This window comes from Nomascus leucogenys, chromosome 24, assembly GCF_006542625.1.
Source record: "Nomascus leucogenys isolate Asia chromosome 24, Asia_NLE_v1, whole genome shotgun sequence".
Classification (NCBI taxonomy): domain Eukaryota; kingdom Metazoa; phylum Chordata; class Mammalia; order Primates; family Hylobatidae; genus Nomascus; species Nomascus leucogenys.
This window is the reverse complement of record NC_044404.1, coordinates 15,881,421-15,903,017: the sequence shown is the minus strand read 5'-3', so window position 1 is coordinate 15,903,017 and position 21,597 is coordinate 15,881,421. Positions and strand designations below refer to the sequence as shown.

General features: G+C 43.4%; 1 protein-coding gene across 2 annotated transcripts in view; it reads right to left on the bottom strand.

Annotated features, from left to right (window-relative positions):
• Nucleotides 1-283: 283 nt before the first annotated feature.
• DDI2 (DNA damage inducible 1 homolog 2) overlaps nucleotides 284-21,597 on the bottom strand; it is a 38,673-nt gene continuing 17,359 nt past the window's right edge. The window contains exons 5-9 of one of the 2 annotated variants that reach the window (XM_030805876.1): nucleotides 18,246-18,373; nucleotides 13,065-13,193; nucleotides 7,013-7,116; nucleotides 5,213-5,402; nucleotides 284-346 (exon numbers count right to left, since the gene is read on the bottom strand). In XM_030805876.1, the coding sequence (XP_030661736.1) occupies nucleotides 330-346; nucleotides 5,213-5,402; nucleotides 7,013-7,116; nucleotides 13,065-13,193; nucleotides 18,246-18,373 (568 nt within the window). In that variant the 3' untranslated portion in view covers nucleotides 284-329. Of the gene's footprint in view, nucleotides 347-5,135; nucleotides 5,403-7,012; nucleotides 7,117-13,064; nucleotides 13,194-18,245; nucleotides 18,374-21,597 lie in introns of those variants that run through there. The other variant, XM_030805875.1, reaches the window with a different exon arrangement.

The following is a 21,597-nucleotide window of genomic DNA, read 5'->3' as shown; positions in this document are numbered from 1 at the left end:
TATTTATAGTAGCCAAGATGGGGTAGATATAATAGACACTGTTTTTACTGGGATTTTCTCCCTGTTGGGTGGTTCTAATAACGAATACATTTTTAAACAGGAATTTATGTTACATATCCATGTATGCATGCCAAAATACAAATGCATATAGGCTAGTTGTAACCAGATTGAACAAGGTGAAATGGTGAATGACAAATGCTAACTTCCCAAACTGCTGCAGATACAGACTTTCAGATCACAGATGACAACTGGATGGAAGGCTTAACACGGTGTCTATAAATACCTGGTCTGGGGCCCACTCCAGCTGCAGTACACACACACTACATGCATCATGGCTTCTGACGCTCTGTGTGAATTAGGAAACAGACAAGCAAACTTGGGTTAACAATGCAAACCACACAGCATGCAGGGTTATAGTCTCCATTCTTTTGCCATCTTTAAAATCAGGAACTGGTAGATTCCAAGTTGGGGGATGTTTCTGTAGTGTGGACATCCAAAATATCTGTTGGTTGCTTCCATTCTCTCACAATACACACAGCAATCTGTTAATTTCAACAGATTTTTAATAGATCTTGTAAGGAAATTAATTTTACGTTTCTACACACAGAGAATTCATGGGCAAATGGGAGACAGGTGAAGAAAGTAGATCCACCTGATCAAATTCGGTGATAAAAAATCTTCTTATGGAGTAAAGGTGAGTGCACATATCTAACAGTGCCTTTCCAAGTTTCTTTCTCAGCTGAGATTCAATTTTAGAGGAAAACAAACCACCTAATTAAATTCTATCCTAGCCTATCTTATCTTTTCATCAGTTTTTAAATAATACATCAAGCTGAGCACAGTGACTCTGGCCTGCAGTCCCAACACTTTGGGAGGTCCAGGAGGGAGGATCACTTCAGGTTAGGAGTTCCAAATCAGCTGGGGCAACATATTAAGACCCCATCCCTACTATCAAAACCATGTTTTTTTTTTTTTTTTTTTTTAACATTTTAATATAGAGTTTATATAGAGTATGAAGTATTTAAAAAATAAGCTCTTTTCTTTTGTATTTTTGAGACAGTGTCTCACTGTTGCCTAGGCTGGAGTGCAGTGGTGCAACCACAACTCACTGTAGCCTTGACCTCCCTAGGATCAGGTGATCTTTCCACCTCATCCTCCCGAGTAGATGGACCACAGGTGCATGCCACCATGCCTGGCTAATTTTTTTTCTTTTTTTTTTTTTTTTTTGAGAAGGAGTCTCACTCTGTCACCCAGGGTGGAGTGCAGTGGCACAATCTTGGTTCACTGCAACCTCTGCTTCCCGGGTTCAAGCAATTCTCCTGCCTCAGCCTCCCGAGTAGCTGGGACTACAGGCGCCCACAACCATGCCTGGCTAATTTTTGTATTTTTAGTAGAGATGAGGTTTCACCATGTTGGCCAGGCTGGTCTCAAATTTCTGACCTCAGGTGATCCACCCGCCTCGGCCTCCCAAAGTCTTGGGATTACAGGCGTGAGTCACTGCGCCCAGCCATGGTTTTTTTTTTTAGAGACAGTGTTTTGCCATGCTTCCCAGGCTGGTCTCAAGTCCATAGGTTCAAGTGATCTCCCCACCTTGGCCTCCCAAAGTGTTGGGACTACAGGCGTGAGCCACCATGCTTGGCCAGAAAGAAGTTGTTAACAAAACACTTTCACCTACTATGTCCAGAGTATTTATTCGGATATTAGGAAGCCGACGTTCTAAATAAAAAGGGCCTGATATGTAGAATTATTTCATTACTTAAACATTACAAAAATTAGCACAAGCTATACTACCAGCAACAAAAGGTTATTTAGGTAAAAAGCCATTTCCTTTTAATTCTTTAAAGTTGGTACATCCCCTTCACTAAGTCTGGAAACATGTGTATCTGTTTTAATCTTCCAAACTTTTATTAAAATAAGGTAATTACCAAAAAAGGATAACTGTTATTAGTAGGTTAGGAAACACTGCTATTATCAGCTAATGTTTCTTAAATAATGGCATCAAGACTGTGGAGGTCAAAAGGAAAAAAAAAAAAAGACATTTCATAAAATGATAACATACCCTCATATTAACACACAGCATCACAACTAAGATGATAAATTACACCCCAAATGCAAAACCTTGTAAGGAGCTATGTCAAACTCATTCAAGCTTATCTTGCAGATTAAAACTATTAAGTTAGTCTCTGTCTGGTTGTTCAAAATTCCCCCCTTCCTACAAAATACTTAAGTTACAACCAATACTTATAGCCAATGTACTTAATATAAAAACTTGAGCCAAAGGGTGATGGGAGTCAATTCTGTTTTTTTTTTTTGGACACAGGGCCTCACTCTGTCACCCAGGCTGGAGTGCAGTGGCAACGATGATGGCTCACAGCAGCCTTGACCACCTGGGCTTAGGTGATCCTCTCATCTCAGCCTCTCAAGCAGCTGAGACTACAGGCGCGCCACCATGGCTGGCTAATTTTTTTTTTCTTGTAGAAACAGAGACTCACTATGTTGCCCAGGCTGGTTTCAAACTCCCAGGCTCAAGTGGTCCTCCTGCCTCGGCCTACCAAAGTGCTGGGACCACAGGCATAAGCCACCACGCCCCGACTCAAACTGTACTTTATACATAAAACTAAGCCAAAAGGTGATGGAGTTGATTCTGAACAAAGTCAACCTAGAAAACTCCATCTGCCACCCACACCCATTCTAAAGCTCAATGACAGACATCTGAATGTTCTCCAGTAAACAGTGGCAAAAGCTGCCTGGTTGTTTTTAAAACTCTTAACCACTTTCGTCTTTAGGATAAAGCTATTCCCTGAACTTGCAACTCTAATATTTTACTGTACTAGAAAAAGCAACGTGTGATACTAGTTATACTGATGAATAATTCCAGCACAAGACTGTAAAATAGCCCAAACTCAAAAGTAAATTCTATTCAGCTTCTAGAAAATACATCCCAGAATCACCGTTCTATAATAAATGGGGGATTTCAGCAAAACTGTGCTACCCCATTTTACCTAGAAAACTCAGCTCCGTCATTACATTTAAACAAGCTAAATAACTGAGACTTAGAAAAAAGTATTAGGTAGCATGATTTCAATATATACAGTGCTAATATGGCCTGATGACAATACTGTAATCTCAGACCATAACACTGCATTTTCAGTAACGTTCAATTATGCTGGTCAGGCATGGTGGCTCGCTCCTATAATCCTGTTATTTTGAGAGGCTGAGGCGGGTGGATTGCTTGAGCCCAGGAGTTCAAGACCAGCCTGGGCAACATGGCAAAATCTCATCTCTACAAAAAATACAGAAATTAGCTGGACATGGTGGCAGGCACCTGTAGTCATAGCTAGTCAGGAAGGGGAGATGGGAGGATCAGCCTGGGTGACAGAGTGAGACCTTGTCTCAAAAAAAAAATTTTTTTTTAATTAAGTAAATAAAAATTTATACTTCTTTTTGTTGGTTCTTCTGTCTTTGGTGAAGTTAGGGCTGCTTACACACAGTAGCAATGATACCTTTCAAAACAAACCAGGCCTAAGAGGCGTGGTGGCTCATGCCTGTAATATTTTGGGAGGCAGAGGTGAGAGGATCTGCTTGAGCCTGTGAGACTGAGGCTGAGGCTGCAGTGAGCCATGGCTGCGCCACTGCACTCTAGCCTGGGCAACAGAGCAAGACCCTGTCTATATAAATAAAATAAATAAAATAAAATAAAACAGTTCTAAGAAAAGGAGAGAAATGGGGAAATACTGTTGGACTCAAAAGTTAATATCTGCTTACTGTCAAAATTTTCTTTAGGAAAATCACAAAAACAAAAACATACAAAAAAAACTTCCTAAAAAAATTTAGGAAGCTTCTAAAATGTGTCTAAGCAAAATAACCCCAATCTATCTTAAACACAGCAATGGACTGAGCTGTTCTTAATCTGTTGAAATACGAAAATACAGAATGTTTCTTTTTTATCAGATAGTGTCTCACTCTGTTGCCCAGGCTGGAGTGCAGTGGTGCCATCTCAGCTCACTGCAACCTCAGCATCCCAAGTTCAAGCGATTCTCCTGCCACAGCCTCCCAAGTAGCTGGGGTTATGAAGGTGTGCCACTGTGCCCTGCTAATTTTTATTTTTTACTTTTATTACTATTTTTTTTGAGATGGAGTCTCGCTCTGTCACCCAGGCTAGAATGCAGTAGCACAATCTCAGCTCACTGCAAGCTCCACCCCCTGGGTTCATGTCATTCTCCTGCCTCAGCCTCCTGAGTGGCTGGGAATACAGGTGCCCACCACTACACCCAGCTAATTTTTTGTATATTTAGTAGAGATGGGGTTTCACCGTGTTAGCCAGGATGGTCTTGATCTCCTGACCTCGTGATGCACCTGCCTTGGCCTCCCAAAGTGCTGGGATTACAGACGTGAGCCACTGCGCCTGGCCAATTTTTATACTTTTAGTAGAGATGGAGTTTCACCATGGCCAGGCTGGTCTCAAACTCCTGACCTCAGGGGATCCGCCCACCAGAGCCTCCCAAAGTGCTGGGATTAACAGGCGTGAGCCACTATGCTGGGCCAGAATACAGACATTTTCATTATTGTATTAAGAGATGGGTTTGGCTATGGTAGCTCACACCTGTAATCCCAGCACTTTGGGAGGGCCAAGGCAGGAGGATTGCTTGAGCCCAGGAGTTGGAGATAGGCCTGGACAATACAGCAAGACCCTATCTCTGCTAAAAATAAAAAAATTAGCCAGGTGTAGTCCCAGCTGCTCAGGAGCTGGGACTCCTTTGGGACTACATCCCAACGTGCTGGGATTACAGGTGTGAGCTACCATAGCCAAACCCATCTCTTAATACAATAATGAAAAAGTCTGTATTCTGGCCCAGCGTAGTGGCTCACGCCTGTTAATCCCAGCACTTTGGGAGGCTCTCGTGGGCGGATCCCCTGAGGTCAGGAGTTTGAGACCAGCCTGGCCATGGATTGCTTCAGCCCAGAAGTAGAGGGGTGCAGTGAACTACAATCATGTCACACTGCACTCCAACCTGGGTGACAGAGTGAGACAACGTCTCCAAAAAAAAAGGAAGATCAAAGGAGGAGGTTAAGAAGACAAATAATGAACACATCTACTACTGGACCATGAGACTGATTAAAAACTGGAAAGGTTCCTACCCCTTCTGAAGCCCACACTCCCCTGGCTTACCCATCAATAACAAGTATTGAAGAGTTCGGCCATTCCAAATACCTGCATCCTCTGCTGATTTTTGAAGGGCTTCTGCTAATTCTTGGTCTGCAATCTCCTCTGGCCGTACATCCTCTCTTCCAGCCCCATATGCCAACCGGGCGCACTCTGGTAGCTCTCCTTCAGGAAGAAAGGTGGTCTGGGAGCCTGTGGTGCCGATCACGAGTACATTTTTCTTCAGGTCAATGGAACACTTAGAAGAAAGAAACCAAAGAATAATAGCAGATAAAACACCATGCAGAAAAATTATGATCCTTTAATTTAAAACTCCAATCACAAATAGCTAGGCACGGTGGCTCATGCCTGTAATCCCAGCACTTTGGGAGGCTGAGGAGGGCAGATCACCTGAGGTCAGGAGTTCCAGACCAGCTTGGCCAACACGGTGAAACCCCATCTCTACTAAAAATACAAAAATTAGCCAGCCGTGGTGGCACATGCCTGTAATCCCAGCTACTTGGGAGGCTGAGGCAGGAGAATCGCTTGTACCTGGGAGGCGGAGGTTGCAGTGAGCCAAGATCGTGCCACTCAAGGCAATCTCCACAGTATTCTTTACTCCATGCTAATGCTAACTTCCTTTTTTGTGTATTTTATAACTACTTAATAGACAGTTGTGCACATATATGATTTACAGCTATGAAGTTGGAGACTGCTGGTCTATACCATGACTAAAAAAATAAGGAAAGGCAGTGACAAGGTTTTATTGATACATACATTCATTTGTTCTATTTAGAATGCTGTCTTATTATCAATATGATGCATCTACTTTTACAGAAATCTTTTAAAATAGTGACATAAAAATACTGATTAGCTATATTTTCAATTGTTTTTAACTCGATTTTGTTTTTTGAGATGTGGTTTTGCTCTGTTACCCAGGCTGAAGTGTAGTGGCACAATCTTGACTCATTGCAGCCTGGTCTCAAGGGATCCTCTTGCCTCAGCCTCACGAGTAGCTAATGTACCACCATGCCTAGCTAATTTTTGTATTTTTTATAGAGACAGGGTCTCACTAAGTCACCCAGACTGGTCTCAAACTCATTCTGGCCTCAAGCAATCCTCCCTCCTTGGCCTCCCAAAATGCTGGAATTACAGGCATGCACCACTGTACCTGGCAGGTTGACTATCGATACAAAACCCTACTGTGAAAAATGTGAAGTTACAAAGGTTGACTGGATACAAAACCCTACTGTGAAAAATGTGAAGTACCCAGTGGGGTCTACAGCCATACCACCCTGAACATGCCTAATCTCGTCTAAATACCCAGTGGACTAACTGCTTCTTCAATGACGGCAGTATATCTTAAATTATTGTGCTTTAGAGTAGAAAGATCAACACAAATTATCAACACAAATTAATGTATTAATTATGCACCCTGTACTAAATAAACACTTTCACTCCCAACATATACCTTCCTTAACCTTGAAGGTCTTCTTCCCAAGTACTGTTTGATCAGCATCAGAGAATGCTAAAGACTTACTTGACTCACACTTTTTAGTCAGGTCATCAAAAAACTACTCAGGATCTAACCAGAATCTGAAAATTATACAAGGGAACCAAACTGTCCTTTACAATCTCAAAACATTTGGCAAGATTTAACAGATTCACAGAGAGATTTCACAAAAACAGATTCTATCTATATTGACACATCAGTTCAATCTTTGTATAGCAACATAATTTAAGGACATTTCCAGGTTTGAAAAGTCGTATTTCTTAGTTTTCCAGTATATGTAACCAATAAAAATAATGTGATAATAACCATATTACAAAAAGCAGATGCAAAAAAAAGTAAGTGAAGCTCTTAAATACCTGGTGCCGTTTAAGCATGTCCAGTCCCAGAAGCATGTCCATGGGCTGTTCCTCAAGTATAGAGAAGGAACATGGCAAAAAATCTCCTTCAATCTGAACCTGAGCTAAAAAGCACAGGAAGAGAAAAGGTTATTGTTACGTACTTCAAAAGAGAGATGGAGTTTCGCTCTTGTTGCCCAGGCTGGAGTGCAATGGCACAATCCTGGCTCACGGCAACCTCTGCCTCCCAGGTTTAAGTGATTCTCTTGCCTCAGCCTCCCAAGTAGCTGGGATTACAGGCATGTGCCACCACGCCTGGCTAATTTTGGTATTTTTAGTACAGATGGGGTTTCGCCATGTTGGTTAGGCTGGTCTCAAACTCTCAGCTTCAGGTTATCTGCCTACCTCGGCCTCCCAAAGTGCGGAGATTACAGGCATGAGCCACCGTGTCCAGCCGAAAAGTTCTTTTCATTATTATTTTTTGAGACAGAGTCTTGCTCTGTTGCCCAGGCTGGAGTGCATTGGCGTTATCTTGGCTCACTGCAACCTCTGCCTCCTGTGTTCTCTGATTCTCTGCCTAAACCTTCCAAGTAGATGGGATTACAAATGGGCGCCACCACGTCCAGCTAATTTTTACATTTTTAGTAGAGACAGGGTTTCACCATGTTAGCCAGGCTGGTCTTGAACTCCTGACCTCACGTGATCCACCCACCTTGGCCTCCCAACGTGCTGGGATTACAGGAGTGAGCCACCACACCCAGCAGATGACCTATTTTTAAAGAACTCCTTCCTTACACAAGATATTGTGTATTTTCTTCTAAAATCTTTAATTTTCCTTTCCACATCTAGGTTTTAGGGTTTTTTTTTTTTTTTTTTTTTTTTTTTTTTTTTTGAGACAGGGTCTGCTATGTTGCCCAGGCTGGTCTCAAACTCCTAGGCTCAAGCAATCCTCCCTCCCCTGCACCTAGGTGTTTACTGTGAATTCGCTTTTGTGTGGTGTGGGTAGGGTCTGATTTCTAATTCATTTCTCCCCATGGATACCTCTTGTCTCAGCAACATTTCCTAAAATTTCCCCATTGCTCTGTAAGACTTCCTCTCATTGATCAAGGTTCACATAATCATGGGTTTGTTTCTACTCATATCTTCTAGATAGTCCTTTGATATCTAGAAGGCAATGTTGTTCTAGAGTATTTTGCCCATTCTCACAATATAGGGCCCATGCCGAATTTAAAATGAGGACATCCTGTCTCACAAAAAAACTACCAGGATTTTGATGGCATCTCAATGGTTCTGTGGATGAATGTGGGAGAACTGCCATCCCCAACATACTGAATCTTCTAATCCATGGTAAAGCTTTCCTTTTATTTAGGTTTCCCCTATTGCTATAAGGGTTTTTTCATGCTGATCATAGCCACGGTTGTAAAATCCACAAGGATGGCCACAGAGCTTGGTACTTATTTTGTCTCCTCCTATTATCTTCTCACTTAAAGCCATCAAAAATCTGACAACTCAGCCCCTGAAGGAACTAGTTTATGGTATTCCTGCAAAACTCTCAGTCCTACTGTGTTTAGGAAAGTATAAGGTAGTTGAACTATCTTTATCCTACACAAATCAGTAAGAAAAACACAAAGACCCTAATAAACAGACATACATATTTCAAAAGAAAGGAAGAGCAAATGTGTAGAAAAACTATCATTTGCAATGAAAGAAAAGTAACCTACAATAAGAAACCACTCTTTTATTTGTAAAAAAAAAAAAAAATTTTTTTTGAGAAAAGAGTATTGCTGTATTGCCCAGGCTGAAGTACACTGGCATGATCTCGGCTCACTGCAACCTTTGCCTCCCGGGTTCAAGTGATCCTCTCACCTCAGCCTCCTGAGTAGCTGGGACTACAGACGTATGGTCTTGACAACCGGCTAATTTTCTGTAGTTTTAGTAGAGATGTGGTTTCGCTATGGCCCCCAGGCTGGTCTCAAACTCCTGAGCTCAAGCAGTCTGCCCACCTTGGCCTCTTGAAGTGCTGGGATTTCAGGCATGAGCCACCACACCCACCTTATTTGTAAATTTAAGAGGGAAAACTAATATTGCTTAACAGTATAGGACACTAAGATGAATATTCATTCAGTGGTGGATAAACCGGATTGGTACAGGTTACCAACATATCAAGAGTCCTAAAGCATCCGTAACTTTGATTCAGTAGTTTCACTTATAGGAATCTTGACTGGGGGGAAAAAAATCAAAATGTGCAGAAAACTATACTGCCATGTTCTAATAGGAAACATCACCAGCCAGGCGCAGCAACTCACGCCTGTAATCCCAGCACTTTGGGAGGCTGAGGCAGGCGAATCACTTTGAGCTCAGGAGTTCGAGACCAGCCTGGGCAACATGGTGAAACCCTGTCTCTACTAAAAATCCAAAAATTACCCGGGTGTGGTAGCAGATGCCTGTAATCCCAGCTATTCGGGAGGCTGAGGCAGGAGAATCGCTTGAACCTGGGAGGCACAGGTTGCAGTGAGCCAAGATTACGCCACTGCACTCCAGTGTGGGCAAAAGAGCGAGACTCTGTCTCAAAAAAAAAAAAAAGAAAAGAAAAAAGAAAAAGAAAAAAAGAAACAACCCAAAAGCCAATCCTTAAACCTGCAACAGAATGCTACACATTTATTCATTTATTTAAATAATTCTTTTGAAATTTATGGGGACACTGGGAAAATGTAGTTTCACTTTTTCTTAGAGCAGAATATAAAAATTTAAACATGAAATAATCACCTTTTATAAGATAAAAAAGTGCACAGAAAAAAGACCAGAAGGAGATATGCCCAAATGATACTGGTGGTTGATTCTCACTACAGGAATTTAAGGGATGTTTTTTTCCTTCATCTCACATTTCTATGCTTTTGAAGTTCTCTATAGTAAGCATCTATTAAACGGATAATGAAAGAAGAAAACAAAAACAATTCTGATTAGACATGAAGGACTGAACACATGCATTTATCTACATTTACTCCTAAAACATTACAAAAAAGGTTTTTGGGTTTTGTCTAAGGCACACACTTTTTTTTTTTTTTTTTTTTTGAGATGGTGAGTTTCACTCTTGTTGCCCAGGCTGGAGTGAAATGGCACAATCTCGGCTTACTGCAACCTCTGCCTCCCAGGTTCAAGCGATTCTCCTGCCTCAGCCTCCCGAATAGCTGGGATTACAGGCACCCGCCACCACACCGGGCTAATTTTGGTATTTTTAGTAGAGACAGGGTTTCACCATGTTGGCCAGGCTGGTCTCGAACTCCTGACCTCAGGTGATCTGCCCGCCTTGGCCTCCAAAGGTGCTGGGATTACAGGCGTGAGCCACCGTGCCTAGCCCTAAGGCATACATTTTTAAGGCCAAATATAATAGTAGAGACCACAGGAACAAAATTTTAGAGCTAAAAAGCAGAATGACAGTGAGGAAAACTGAGCAGCAACCCAAATGACATTACAGAACTCCTATGGGGCATAGGAACTGGTCATAAATACCACTGCACATAGGAGCAGAGATGGGCCCAAAGCAGCAAGGCTGGCGGGAAGGCTGCAGAGGCACAGTTAGCCCTTGGGGTGTCCCTCCCGCACTCTGCTAGGCCAGGAGACCCTTCACCCCAGTAGCAGACTAGAGGCTTATTTTCTGGAGAGGGTGAAACAGAGGCACTCTTAACAGAGGTGAGCATGGAGGGAGACAGGGACAGAACAAGTATCTAACTGAAAACCAGGGGGAATAAATAAAATCCAACTGAGATGCCAGCCTTTTTCTCCCTCCCAACTTTCAGATCCACCCCACAGTGAAGGCCACAAGGGCCATGGCTGCCTACCCAGGTCATTTACCAAACAAGCCTTTTGGTGGCCCACTCTTTTTTTTTTTTTTTTGAGACGAGGTCTCATTGTCATCCAAGCTGGAGTACAGTAGTATGAACACAGCTCACTGCAGCCTCTATCTCCCTGGCTCAAGCAATCCTCCTGTCTTAGCCTCTCGAGTAGCTAGGACTATCGGCACTTGCCACCACACCCGGCTATTTAAAAAAAATTTTTGTAGAGACGAGTTCTCCCTATGTTGCCCAGGCTGGTCTCAAACTCCTGGCCTCAAGCCATCGTCCCACATGAGCCTCCTAAAGCACGGGATTATAGGTGCGAGCCATCGCGGCCAGCCAGTGGCCCACTCTTCAAAGTGAGCTGATGCCAAGGATCGCAAGACATTTATGAAAACCATCTAAAGTAAAATACAAACAAATACAAAATCCAACACAAAGGTTGGAAGACAAAGTTGAAGAAATCCCACAGAAAAACAGAAGAGAAGAAAACTAGAGGACAAGTCCAGGATAGATTATCCTACCTGAATAACAGACATTCCAGAGGGGAGAAAATCGTCATCAAAATAATTCAGAGAAAGTCCCCAGAACGGAGGGATTGAGCGTCTAGACTGCACAGGTTACCAAGTACCTAGTACAGTATATGAGAAGAGATCCACACCCAAGCATGCATTGTGAAAATTCAAAACACTGAGGTCAAAGGGAAGATCTACAAGCTTCAAAGAAGAAAAAGAAGGCTGGGCACGGTGGCTCACGCCATAATCCCAGCACTCTGGGACGCCTCATGGGTGGATCACCTGAGGCCAGGAATTTGAGAGAGATCATCCTGGCCAATATGGCGAAACCCTGTCTCTACTAAGAATAGAAAAATTAGCTAGGTGTGGTGGTGAACGCCTGTGATCCCAGCTACTCAGGGAGGCTGAGTCAGGAGAATCTCTTGAACCCGGGAGGCGGAGGTTGCAGTGAGCTGAGATCGTGCCACTGCACTCCAGCCTGGGCGACAGAACAAAGACTGTTTCAAAAAAACAGAAAAGAGGCTGGGCGCGGTGGTTCACGCCTGTAATCCCAGCACTTTGGGAGGCTGAGGTGGGTGGAGATCACGAGGTCAGGAGATCAAGACCATCCTGGCCAACACGGTGAAACCCCGTCTCTACTAAAAATACAAAAAATTAGCCAGGCGCGGTGGCGGACGCCTGTAGTCCCAGCTACGTGGGAGGCTGAGGCAGGAGAATGGCGTGAACCCGGGAGGTGGAGCTTGCAGTGAGCCGAGATTGCACCACTGCACTCCAGCCTGGGCGACAGAGCAAGACTCCGTCTCAAAAGAAAACTTTCACATAAAGGATGAAGAATAGGAACAGAATCCAGCCTCACTACAGCAACACTGACAGTGAAAAGGTTAAGGGGTAATGCCTCAAAATTGTGAAGGAAAATGATTTCCAACCTAAGCAGACCAGTAGAATGTAGCGAAAAAAGACATGTCTGATACTTAGTCTCAATTTACTCCCATGCACCTCTTCTAAGAAAGTTACTGGATGATGCACTCCAATAAACTGAGGAGCAGATAAAAAAGAGAAAGACAAGGGATTCATGTAATCCAACACAAGACAGAAGAGAAAGGAATCTGCAGGACTCGGTCAAGTTAAATTCCAAAACAGCAGCTCTGAAGCAGGCCTGAGACTGTCAGTCCAGGCTCAAGAAGTGTCTTTGATAGGATGAAATGTACAGGCTATTGGATGTGCTTGAAAGGAGATTTACATAATTAGGAAATGTCTGGGATGAATACTACGCAAGAAACCAAGTAAGGAAAACAGGACAATTATTAATTCTAAGAGAAAATAACACTAGCCATGAATGAAAAGCAATCACATTCAATTAGATGGCTCAGCTCTCAAACACAGTCATATGAGTAAATAGCAAAATAAACATGTTATTTAGAAATATGGAGGGAAGTATCAAAATAAATCAGCTAAAATGACGGAAAGGGATTATCTTTTCAGGAAATAGAAACGTAGAGGAGACTACTTTTTTGTAACCAGCAGAAACACGTAACTTTGACAGAACACAGGATTTAAAACTTCTAGAAATTAGGCTTGCTGGCTCAGACATACCCACACAAAAGAAATTTAAAACAACAACAACAAAATAAGAACAACAAAAGACCCTCTAAAAACTTGAAAATTGACTACCCTACCTACAAACAGCTTATAGAAAGACAGCAAGCCCCAGTGCCTTTTGCTCACCTAGATGTACCCTTCCAATAATCTTCTGGGTGCCCACTCCTTTGGCAATCCCTGCCCACCGACGGTCCACCAGTCTCATTATATTACACCTTTCTGCACAAGCTTGGCTCATAATAGTCATCTGGGCACCTGGAGGAGTAAAGAAACATCAGACAATAAAAACAAAATCCACTTTGTGAGAAGACTCAAAATACAGCGCTAAATAATAACAAAGCAAAAACCAAGTACACCCCAAGGCTTTTGTCTTTATAAAATCATTTCTACCTAGCAAGTTTCCTGCCCTGCCTAATTCAACTTTCAGTTCTACTCTGTAATCTGAAACACGATGCAAAATTTGACATTGAGGGAAGAATATTCTGTAGCGATGCAATAATTAAATGACATTTTAAAACTTTACCAGTAGAAAGCAGTGATGTCCTGTGTCTACAGATGGCAATGCTAAATTAGCAGTACTTTGCACTTTTTACCAAGTATCTCTAAGCCGTCGCCTCCTGGCTTCAAACGATTCTCCTGTGTCAGCCTCCTGAGTACCTGGGATTAACAGGCTTGCGCCATCATGTCCAGCTAATTTTTTTTTGTTGTTGTTGTTGTTGAGACAGAGTCTCGCTCTGTCGCCCAGGCTGGAGTGTAGTGGCACAGTGTCGGCTCACTGAAAGCTCCGCCTCCTGGGTTCACACCATTCTCCTGCCTCAGCCTCCCAAGTAGCTGCGACTACAGTCACCTGCCACCACACCCAGCTAATTTTTTGTATTTTTAGTAGAGATGGGGTTTCACCATGTTAGCCAGGATGGTCTCGATTTCTTGACCTCATGATCCCCCTGCCTCGGCCTCCCAAAGTGCTGGGATTACAGGCGTAAGCCACTGCGCCCGGCACGTCCAGCTAATTTTTGTATTTTTAGTAGAGATGGGGTTTTACCACGTTGGCCAGGCTGGTCTGGAACTCCTCACCTCAAGTGATCCGCCCACCTCAGCTTCCCAAAGTGTTGGGATTACAGGTGTGAGCCACAGTGTCTGGCCCTATCAAGTTGTTTTTATATCAAATTTCGGGCTGGGTGTAGTGGCTCATGCCTGTAATCGTACTTTAGGAGGCCAAGACGGGAGGATCACCTGAGCCAAGGAGTGGGAAACCAGCTTGGGAACATAGTAATATCCCGTCTCACTATGTAAGCAAGTAAGTACATTATTTACTACTTTATCTGCTCAAAAAGTAAAATTAAAAACCCCACACTGGGACATTATATTCTACTATTAATAAATCATGCAGTCTTCCAAAATTTAGAAGTGGACTCCCATACTCTGCTCCAACAATTAGACTCTCTTCCCTTTAAATATGAGGGCACTTAGGTTATTTTCTCTCCCAGAAACATGTACTCGGCGGGTTGGCCTGTGTAGAAGACAGTTGCTTCTGTAATCTTTACACTCCTAACTTCTCCCTGAAACTCTAGTTCTACATTCTTGTGCACTGGACATTTCTGTCAAAGCCAACAGGCTTATAAAACTCTTTCTCCCCAAATAATTCCCACTTTGGATTTCTCTGTCTTTGCCAATGGGATTATTTTCTCGCAGCCATAAAACCAGGGCATTGTTCACTTTTGAATCCTCCTAGTCTTCTTTCTTTTCTCAAACCTGTAAATAAGGTCTATGCAATTTCTGCTATTTCTGATGCCCTTTCTTCTTCTTCTTCTTTTTTTTTTTTTGCCCAGGCTGGAGTGCAATGGCGCAATCTCGGCTTACTGCAAGCTCCACCTCCTGGGTTCAAGTGATTCTCCTGCCTCAGCCTCCCAAGTAGCTGGGATTATAGGCAAGTGCCACCATGCCCGGCTATTTTTTGTATTTTTAGTAGAGATGGGGCTTCACCATGTTGGCCAGGCTGGTCTTGAACTCCTGACCTCAGGTGATCCACCCGCCTTGGCCTCCCAAAGTGCTGGGATTACAGGTTTGAGCCACGGCGCCTGTCCTGATGCCTTTCTTCTTACCACAGTGATCGGCCTGGCTTACACTGCCATTCCCTTGCAAGAGGACAATTGTTCTGGCTTCCAAACCACTCCGTGGATGCGTAATTTAAAGCAAGGATATTGTTGTGACCCTTAGGGGTACAGAATTTTCCAGATCTGTGTCTACCTTTGTTTTCCTAAAATATCATTTTTTTTTTTTTGGAAACACAGTCTTTCTCTGTTGCCTAGGCTAGAGTGCAGTGGTGTGATCTCAGCCCACTGCAATCTCTGCCTCCCGGGTTCAGGTGATTCTCCTGCCTTAGCGTCCTAAGTAGTTGGGATTACAGCGTGCCACCATTATGCCTGGCTGATTTTGTATTTTTAGTAGACATGGGGTTTCACCATGTTGGCCAGGCTGGTCTTGAACTCCTGACCTCAAGTGATCTACCCGCCTCAGCCTCCCAAAATGCTGGGATTACAGGTTTGAGCCACTGTACTGGGCCAATATCACCATTTTCAAATCACTTACTTCTTCATCTGCTTAAAAGTCCTCAATGGTTTCCACTCCTTATGAGATTAGTTTCAAACCACCATCACCACAGCTTCAGATCCCACCCCATCCTGGCTCCACCATTTCTTTCCAGCCTTACATTCTAACTACTCTAAACCCTCTGCTTCAGCAGGAGGAGTATGTCCCCTTTGCCATTCACTCACTTTGACCCTCCTGTAAAATGCTCCCTCCCCTGCTTTTTTTTCTGAATTCCACCAATGCTTCAAGATCCAGCTCAAGACCCACTTCCTCCCTGACTACCCTTTTGCAATGACCTTGCCTCTCACTCAATTCCAATACTTCCTGCTCATATTACTCACAGGTATCCTACCTACACTTTATAAGCAATAAAAGTTCTTGGCATTTGAGAAAGGTTAGATTCAAAAAGGCCCAGAAATAATGAAGGAAAAGGGAATTTGGAAAGGCAATTCTCCCTTTTCTTCCTCCTTAACTTTAATTTACAAAAGCAAGTTACTAAAGTAAGCAACCCAGGATGAGAAGGGCCCCTTTCACTGCTCTCCTGCATTTTCCAAAGCCTCAGCTCAAATGCTGTCTTTTGGAAAGACCCTCCTGAGCACCTCGGTCAGAGTGAGAATGTGGTCTCTATAGCCATCCAACATTCACCTGATTTTTGCACAGTGGTTGAAATTTCTGGCATCCAGGGGACCTGGGGCTGAATCCAAAGCCCACCACTCACGCACTCTGTATACCTGGAAGCGTGACTTGATCCCTCTAAGTTTCCTTATGTGTAAAAGACAGAGTAGAGAATGTGACCTCTCTATATCTAAGTTTCCTTATGGATAAAACAGGAATTATAGTAGAACAAAGTACATAGAGATGTTCTGAGGATGAAATAAAATTGAGTAAGATGATTTTATTAAGCACCTAGCATGGTGCTTGGCACATAATAAGGAATCAATACACACTGAGTATTCTATTAGCGTCTCCTATGTATTTGTCTCTCACTCACACAGGGGACCTCTGAGGCTCCAGTCACTAAGTCTTATCACCAAGCACACAGCACAAGGCTCTATACACAACAGATATTTTTTAAACTGAATAATCAGCAAATTTACTTCTCCCAGGAATGTCTGTATCTCAAGATACAAACTCCTTTTTTTTTTCCTGAAGGCAGGGTCTCACTCACCCAGGCTGGGGCACAGTGGCACGATCACAGCTCACTGCAGCCCTGACCTCTGCCGTCACCACAGGCTCGGTGATCCTCCCATCTCAGCCCCCCCAGAAGCTGAGACTACAGGTATGCACCACCACACCCAGCTAATTTTTGTATTTTTTGTAGAGGCGAGATTTCCCCATGTTGCCTAGGCTGGTCTCAAAACTCCTGGGCTCAAGCAATTCTCCCATCTCACCCTCCCAAAATGCTGGAATTACAGGCATGAGCCACTATACCCAGTCTCAAGGTACAAACTCTTAATGAGAGTTGAGGCCAGGAGTTCCCAATCAGCCTGCACAACACAGGGGAACCCTGTCTCTACAGAAAGTTAAAAAATCAGCCAGGTATGGTCGCACATGCCTGTAGTTCCAGCTACTTGAGAGGCTGAGGCTGGAAGAACTTGAGCCCAGGAGTTGGAGGCTGAAGTGAGCTGACTGCACCACTGCACTCTAGCCTGGGTGACAGAGACCCTCTCTTTAAAAAATGAGAGAGAGAGCTGAAACCCAGCATGTGCTCAGGAATGTGTAGATGCACAAATGAAAGAAAATACTTTTTTTCTTTTTATATAGAAATACACAGTGAAGGGGGAAAATATTATTTGAGCAAGGAATTTTTCTACTCTAGGAACTCACCTATCTTACAGCCTTGAGTGAGACACCCAGAATTAAGATGTATGAGACCACTCAGTCATACACCCACAAAATGCTGCATGGTGTAGTCTTACTAAAAAGCAAACAGTTATTACTGACAGAAAAGGTGCCAGCTAATATGTGAATAAACTGAACCCTCACGCAGAAGAATCCCTGTCTCCTTACCTGGTTGTTAAGTTCTTTAAGGGTAAGAACCATACCCAGATGGCCTTACATTCCTCCCAAATCTTGGCAGAGTGTTGGTGCACAGGCCAGGCTGAAATGTGTTTGACCTATACCCTACACAGCTCCTTTTATAGCTCCTTCTTCTAAACCTATGTATTCCCAGTTTTTTACAGAAATATCCAAGAAATTCAGGATGCTAGATAAGGGGAGGTAGGAAGATAAAGGAGACACCACAAAATACAAAACTGGTTAAGAAATGATTAAAGAAAGAAACCTAATACCAACAGAATGCCTGGCAAGTGAAACAGTAGGTCCCAGGCTGGTGAGTTAGCAGCCTAAAGAACTACAGCCATCTGGGCCGGGTGCAGTGGACCACTTGAGGTCAGGAGTTCAAGACCAGCCTGACCAACATGGTGAAATCCCATCTCTGCTAAAAATGTAAAAATTAGCTGGGCGTGGTGGTAGGCACCTGTAATCCCAGCTACTCGGTAGGCTGAGGCTGGAGAATCACTTGAACCCAGAAGACAGAGGTTGCAGTGAGCCAAGATCACGCCACTGCACTTCAGCCTGGGTGACAGAGCAAGACTCTCAAAAAAAAAAAAAAAAAAAAAGTAGAGCCATCTGAACGGATGCTTGAGCCTCCCCTTCTCCCGTGTCAGGTTAAGGATGTTGGAGGGGAGACCAAGAAATAAAAGACAGAGACGTCACCTGAGTCAACAAAGGCTTTCACAGGATGTCCATTCACTTTGCAGTTAATATAAAGCATCACTACTTGGCCAAAACTTTCCGGAGCCTCTTCCATAGCTATTGTCATGTTTTCCTCAATGTTCTGTTGCCTGTAACAGAACAAGACCAGGGACACTGAAAGCATTAATTCCATGGAGAGAAATCAGTTTCAAAGTCACAATATTAAAAAAACAGATTTGTACATATCTTTTGCCCCAAGCACAGCAGCTGAGTCATAGAAAAATTGGTGCTATATGGGGCAAGAGATCATTTCCTAAGAGGGAGTAAGATAAATAGCTGGCAGAAAATCTAAAGGCATAAAAATTACCCTATGTAAAACACTGAGCTGCCTTTATATGCTCAGAAATAAGAAACTGGAGAGCAAGGGTTACGACCCCATTTTTCTGGCAGAATGTTAGAATTTCGGGAATGTTCCAATTTTAACTGAGGGTTTTCTGGGTATCTGAATACATTTCCTAAGCCTAGAACATTACAAAAAGTTCACAAACAGAAAACACAAATATTTCAACTTCTTGTGCTGCACCTGCTGCTTCATCTCCAGGACTGGGTTTTCTAATGTGTACACTGAGGATAATTGTTACCTAGGTTGCCAAGAGGTACAAAGCATCTAGTATACAGTGCTCATATAACGGCTTCTGCTACAAAAAAATTGCATCCATCCCTTAAAACTACATGTGTTTCGTAGTTCATTTGATCCATGAAATAATTTGTTTAGAAATTCAACATGCTGGCTGTGCACGGTGGCTCATGCCTGTAATCCCAACACTTTGGGAGGCCAAGGCAGGTGGATCACCGGAGGTCAGGAGTTCAAGACCAGTCTGGCCAACATGATGAAACCCTATCTCTACTAAAAATACAAAAACCAGCCGGGCATGGTAGCATGCACCTGTAATCCCAGCTACTCAGGAGGCTGAGGCAGTAGAATTGCTTGAACCCGGGAGGTGGAGGTTGCAGTGAGCCGAGATCGCACCACTATACTCCAGCCTGGGTGACAGAGCGAGCCACCAAAAAAAAAAAAAAAAAAAAAAAAAAAAATCAACATGCCAGGTGCAGTGGCTCACACTTGTAGTCCCAGCACTTTGGAAGGCCAAAGTAGATGGATCCCTTGAGCTCAGGAGTTTGAGCTCAGGAGTTTCAGAGCAGCCTGGGCAACATGGTGAAACCCCATCTCTCCCCACCAAAAGGAAGGAAAAGAAAACAAAAAAATCAACACAACTCTAATTCTTACATGAGAAAAGCAACAAAAGGGAGTTCTTGCTTATTCCAACATCTCATGTTTATTCCCAATTTTTTTCTACTCCCTTAAAACAGCATGAATCAATCTCCTTTCAAAAACATTATCAAATACTACTAACATTAATGGAAACTAGGTCAGTGGCTGGGCAACTTACCTGAAGACTGAGACACTAACAAAACAGGTTTTAAGATTCAGGATAACCTACACTGTAAATCCAGGGTTGGTAAATCATAGCCTGCTGTTTAGGCAAAAAAAGTTTTATGGAAACACAGTGATATAGTGCATTTACATATTGTCCTATTGTCTATGGCTGCTTTCACATGGCAGTGGCGGAGTTGAACACGAGCAACACAGATTGTATGGTCTGCGAAGACTAAAATATTTACTATCTGCCCATTTATATAAAGTCCACTACGGCCAGGCACAATGGCTCATGCCTATAATCCCAGCACTTTGGGAGGCCAAGGCAGGAGGAACACTTGAGGCCAGGAGTTTGACACCAGCCTGGGCAACACAGTGAGACCCTATCACTATAATTAGCTGGGCGTGGTAGCACAAGCCTGTAGTCCCAGCTATTCAGAAGACTGAGTCAAGAGATTGCTTGGGCCTGGGAGGCTGAGGCTGCAGTGAGCTAGGATGGCACCACTGCACTCCAGCCTGGATGACAGAGCAAGACACTGTCTTTTTTTTTTTTGCCGTTTTATGGTGCTGACCCTGTCTCTTCAACAAACAAACAAACAAACAATAAACCTCAGGCCAAGTGTGGTGGCTCACACCTATAATCCAAGCACTCTGGGAGCTGGACAGATCACTTGAGCCCAGGACTTCAAGACACGACTGGGCAACACGGTGAACCTCGTCTCTACAAAATACAAGAGAAATTAGCCAGGTGTGGTGGTGTGCCTATAGACCCAGCTACTTGGGAGGCTGATGGGGGAGGATCACCTGAGCCCAAGAAGTTGAGGCTATGAGCCATGATCGTGCCACTACATTCCAGCCTAAACGTCGGAGGCCCTGTCTCAAAACAAATAAAAAAAAACTCTGCTGACTCCTGCTCTAACTACAGTTTCTGTTCTTTAATAATAATAATCTAGCTCAAGTGAACTGATGGCTTTATCAGTCATTTTGCAACAAAATTTAAACTCAGAAAGTCAAAGGCACCTTCCTTTAGGCAAATATGAAAGCTATCGAACCTTGGTGTTCACATACCCTGTGTAATCACTGGTGTAGCAAGCCAAATGAAACTTTAATAGACATTTTATATAATTACACAGGTTTTATGCTATTGCACATTATTAAACATAGAAATAACCTAAAATTAATTGTATACTTCATCATGCATGGACTCCAACCCAAATGAGTTTCAACAAAAAATCCTCTGCAATAACAACAGCTACTTTGGCTTTTCTGGGGTCCAAATGTAGAGAGTCTCTTCACAGGTACAAGGTTTTCACCTTTCAAAGAATAGATGTGGCCAGGCGGCAGTGGCTCACACCTATAATCCCAGCACTTTGGGAGGACGAGAAGGGCGGATCACCTGAGGTCAGGAGTTTGAGACCAGCCTGGCCAAGATGGTGAAACCCTGTCTTTACTAAAAATACCAAAATAGCTGGGCGTGGTGGCGCATGCCTGTAATCCCAGCTACTCAGGAGGCCGAGGCAGCAGAATCGCTTGAACCTGGGAGGCGGAGGCTGCAATGAGCCAAGATCGCGCCACTGCACTCAGGCCTGGGCGACAGAGCAAGACTCCAGTCTTGGTCCTGGGGTGGGGAAGAGAATAGATGTGTCACCCTATTTCCTTCACTCAAGCCCTAGAAAGAAACATGAGCCATATGGACATTCTCTATTTCACTTCTATTCTTATTTATTTTTTTGAGATGGAGTTTCATAATGACTTAGGGCTGTCAATTAATTCTAGTGTACAATTATATTTCTTTTTTTCTCCTGAGATGGGGGTCTCATTCTCTTGCCCATGTCGGAATGCAGTGGTACGATCATAGCTTACTGCAGCCTCCAACTACTGGGCTCCAGTGATATTCCTGCCTCAGCCTCCTGAGTAGCTGGGACTGCAGGTGCA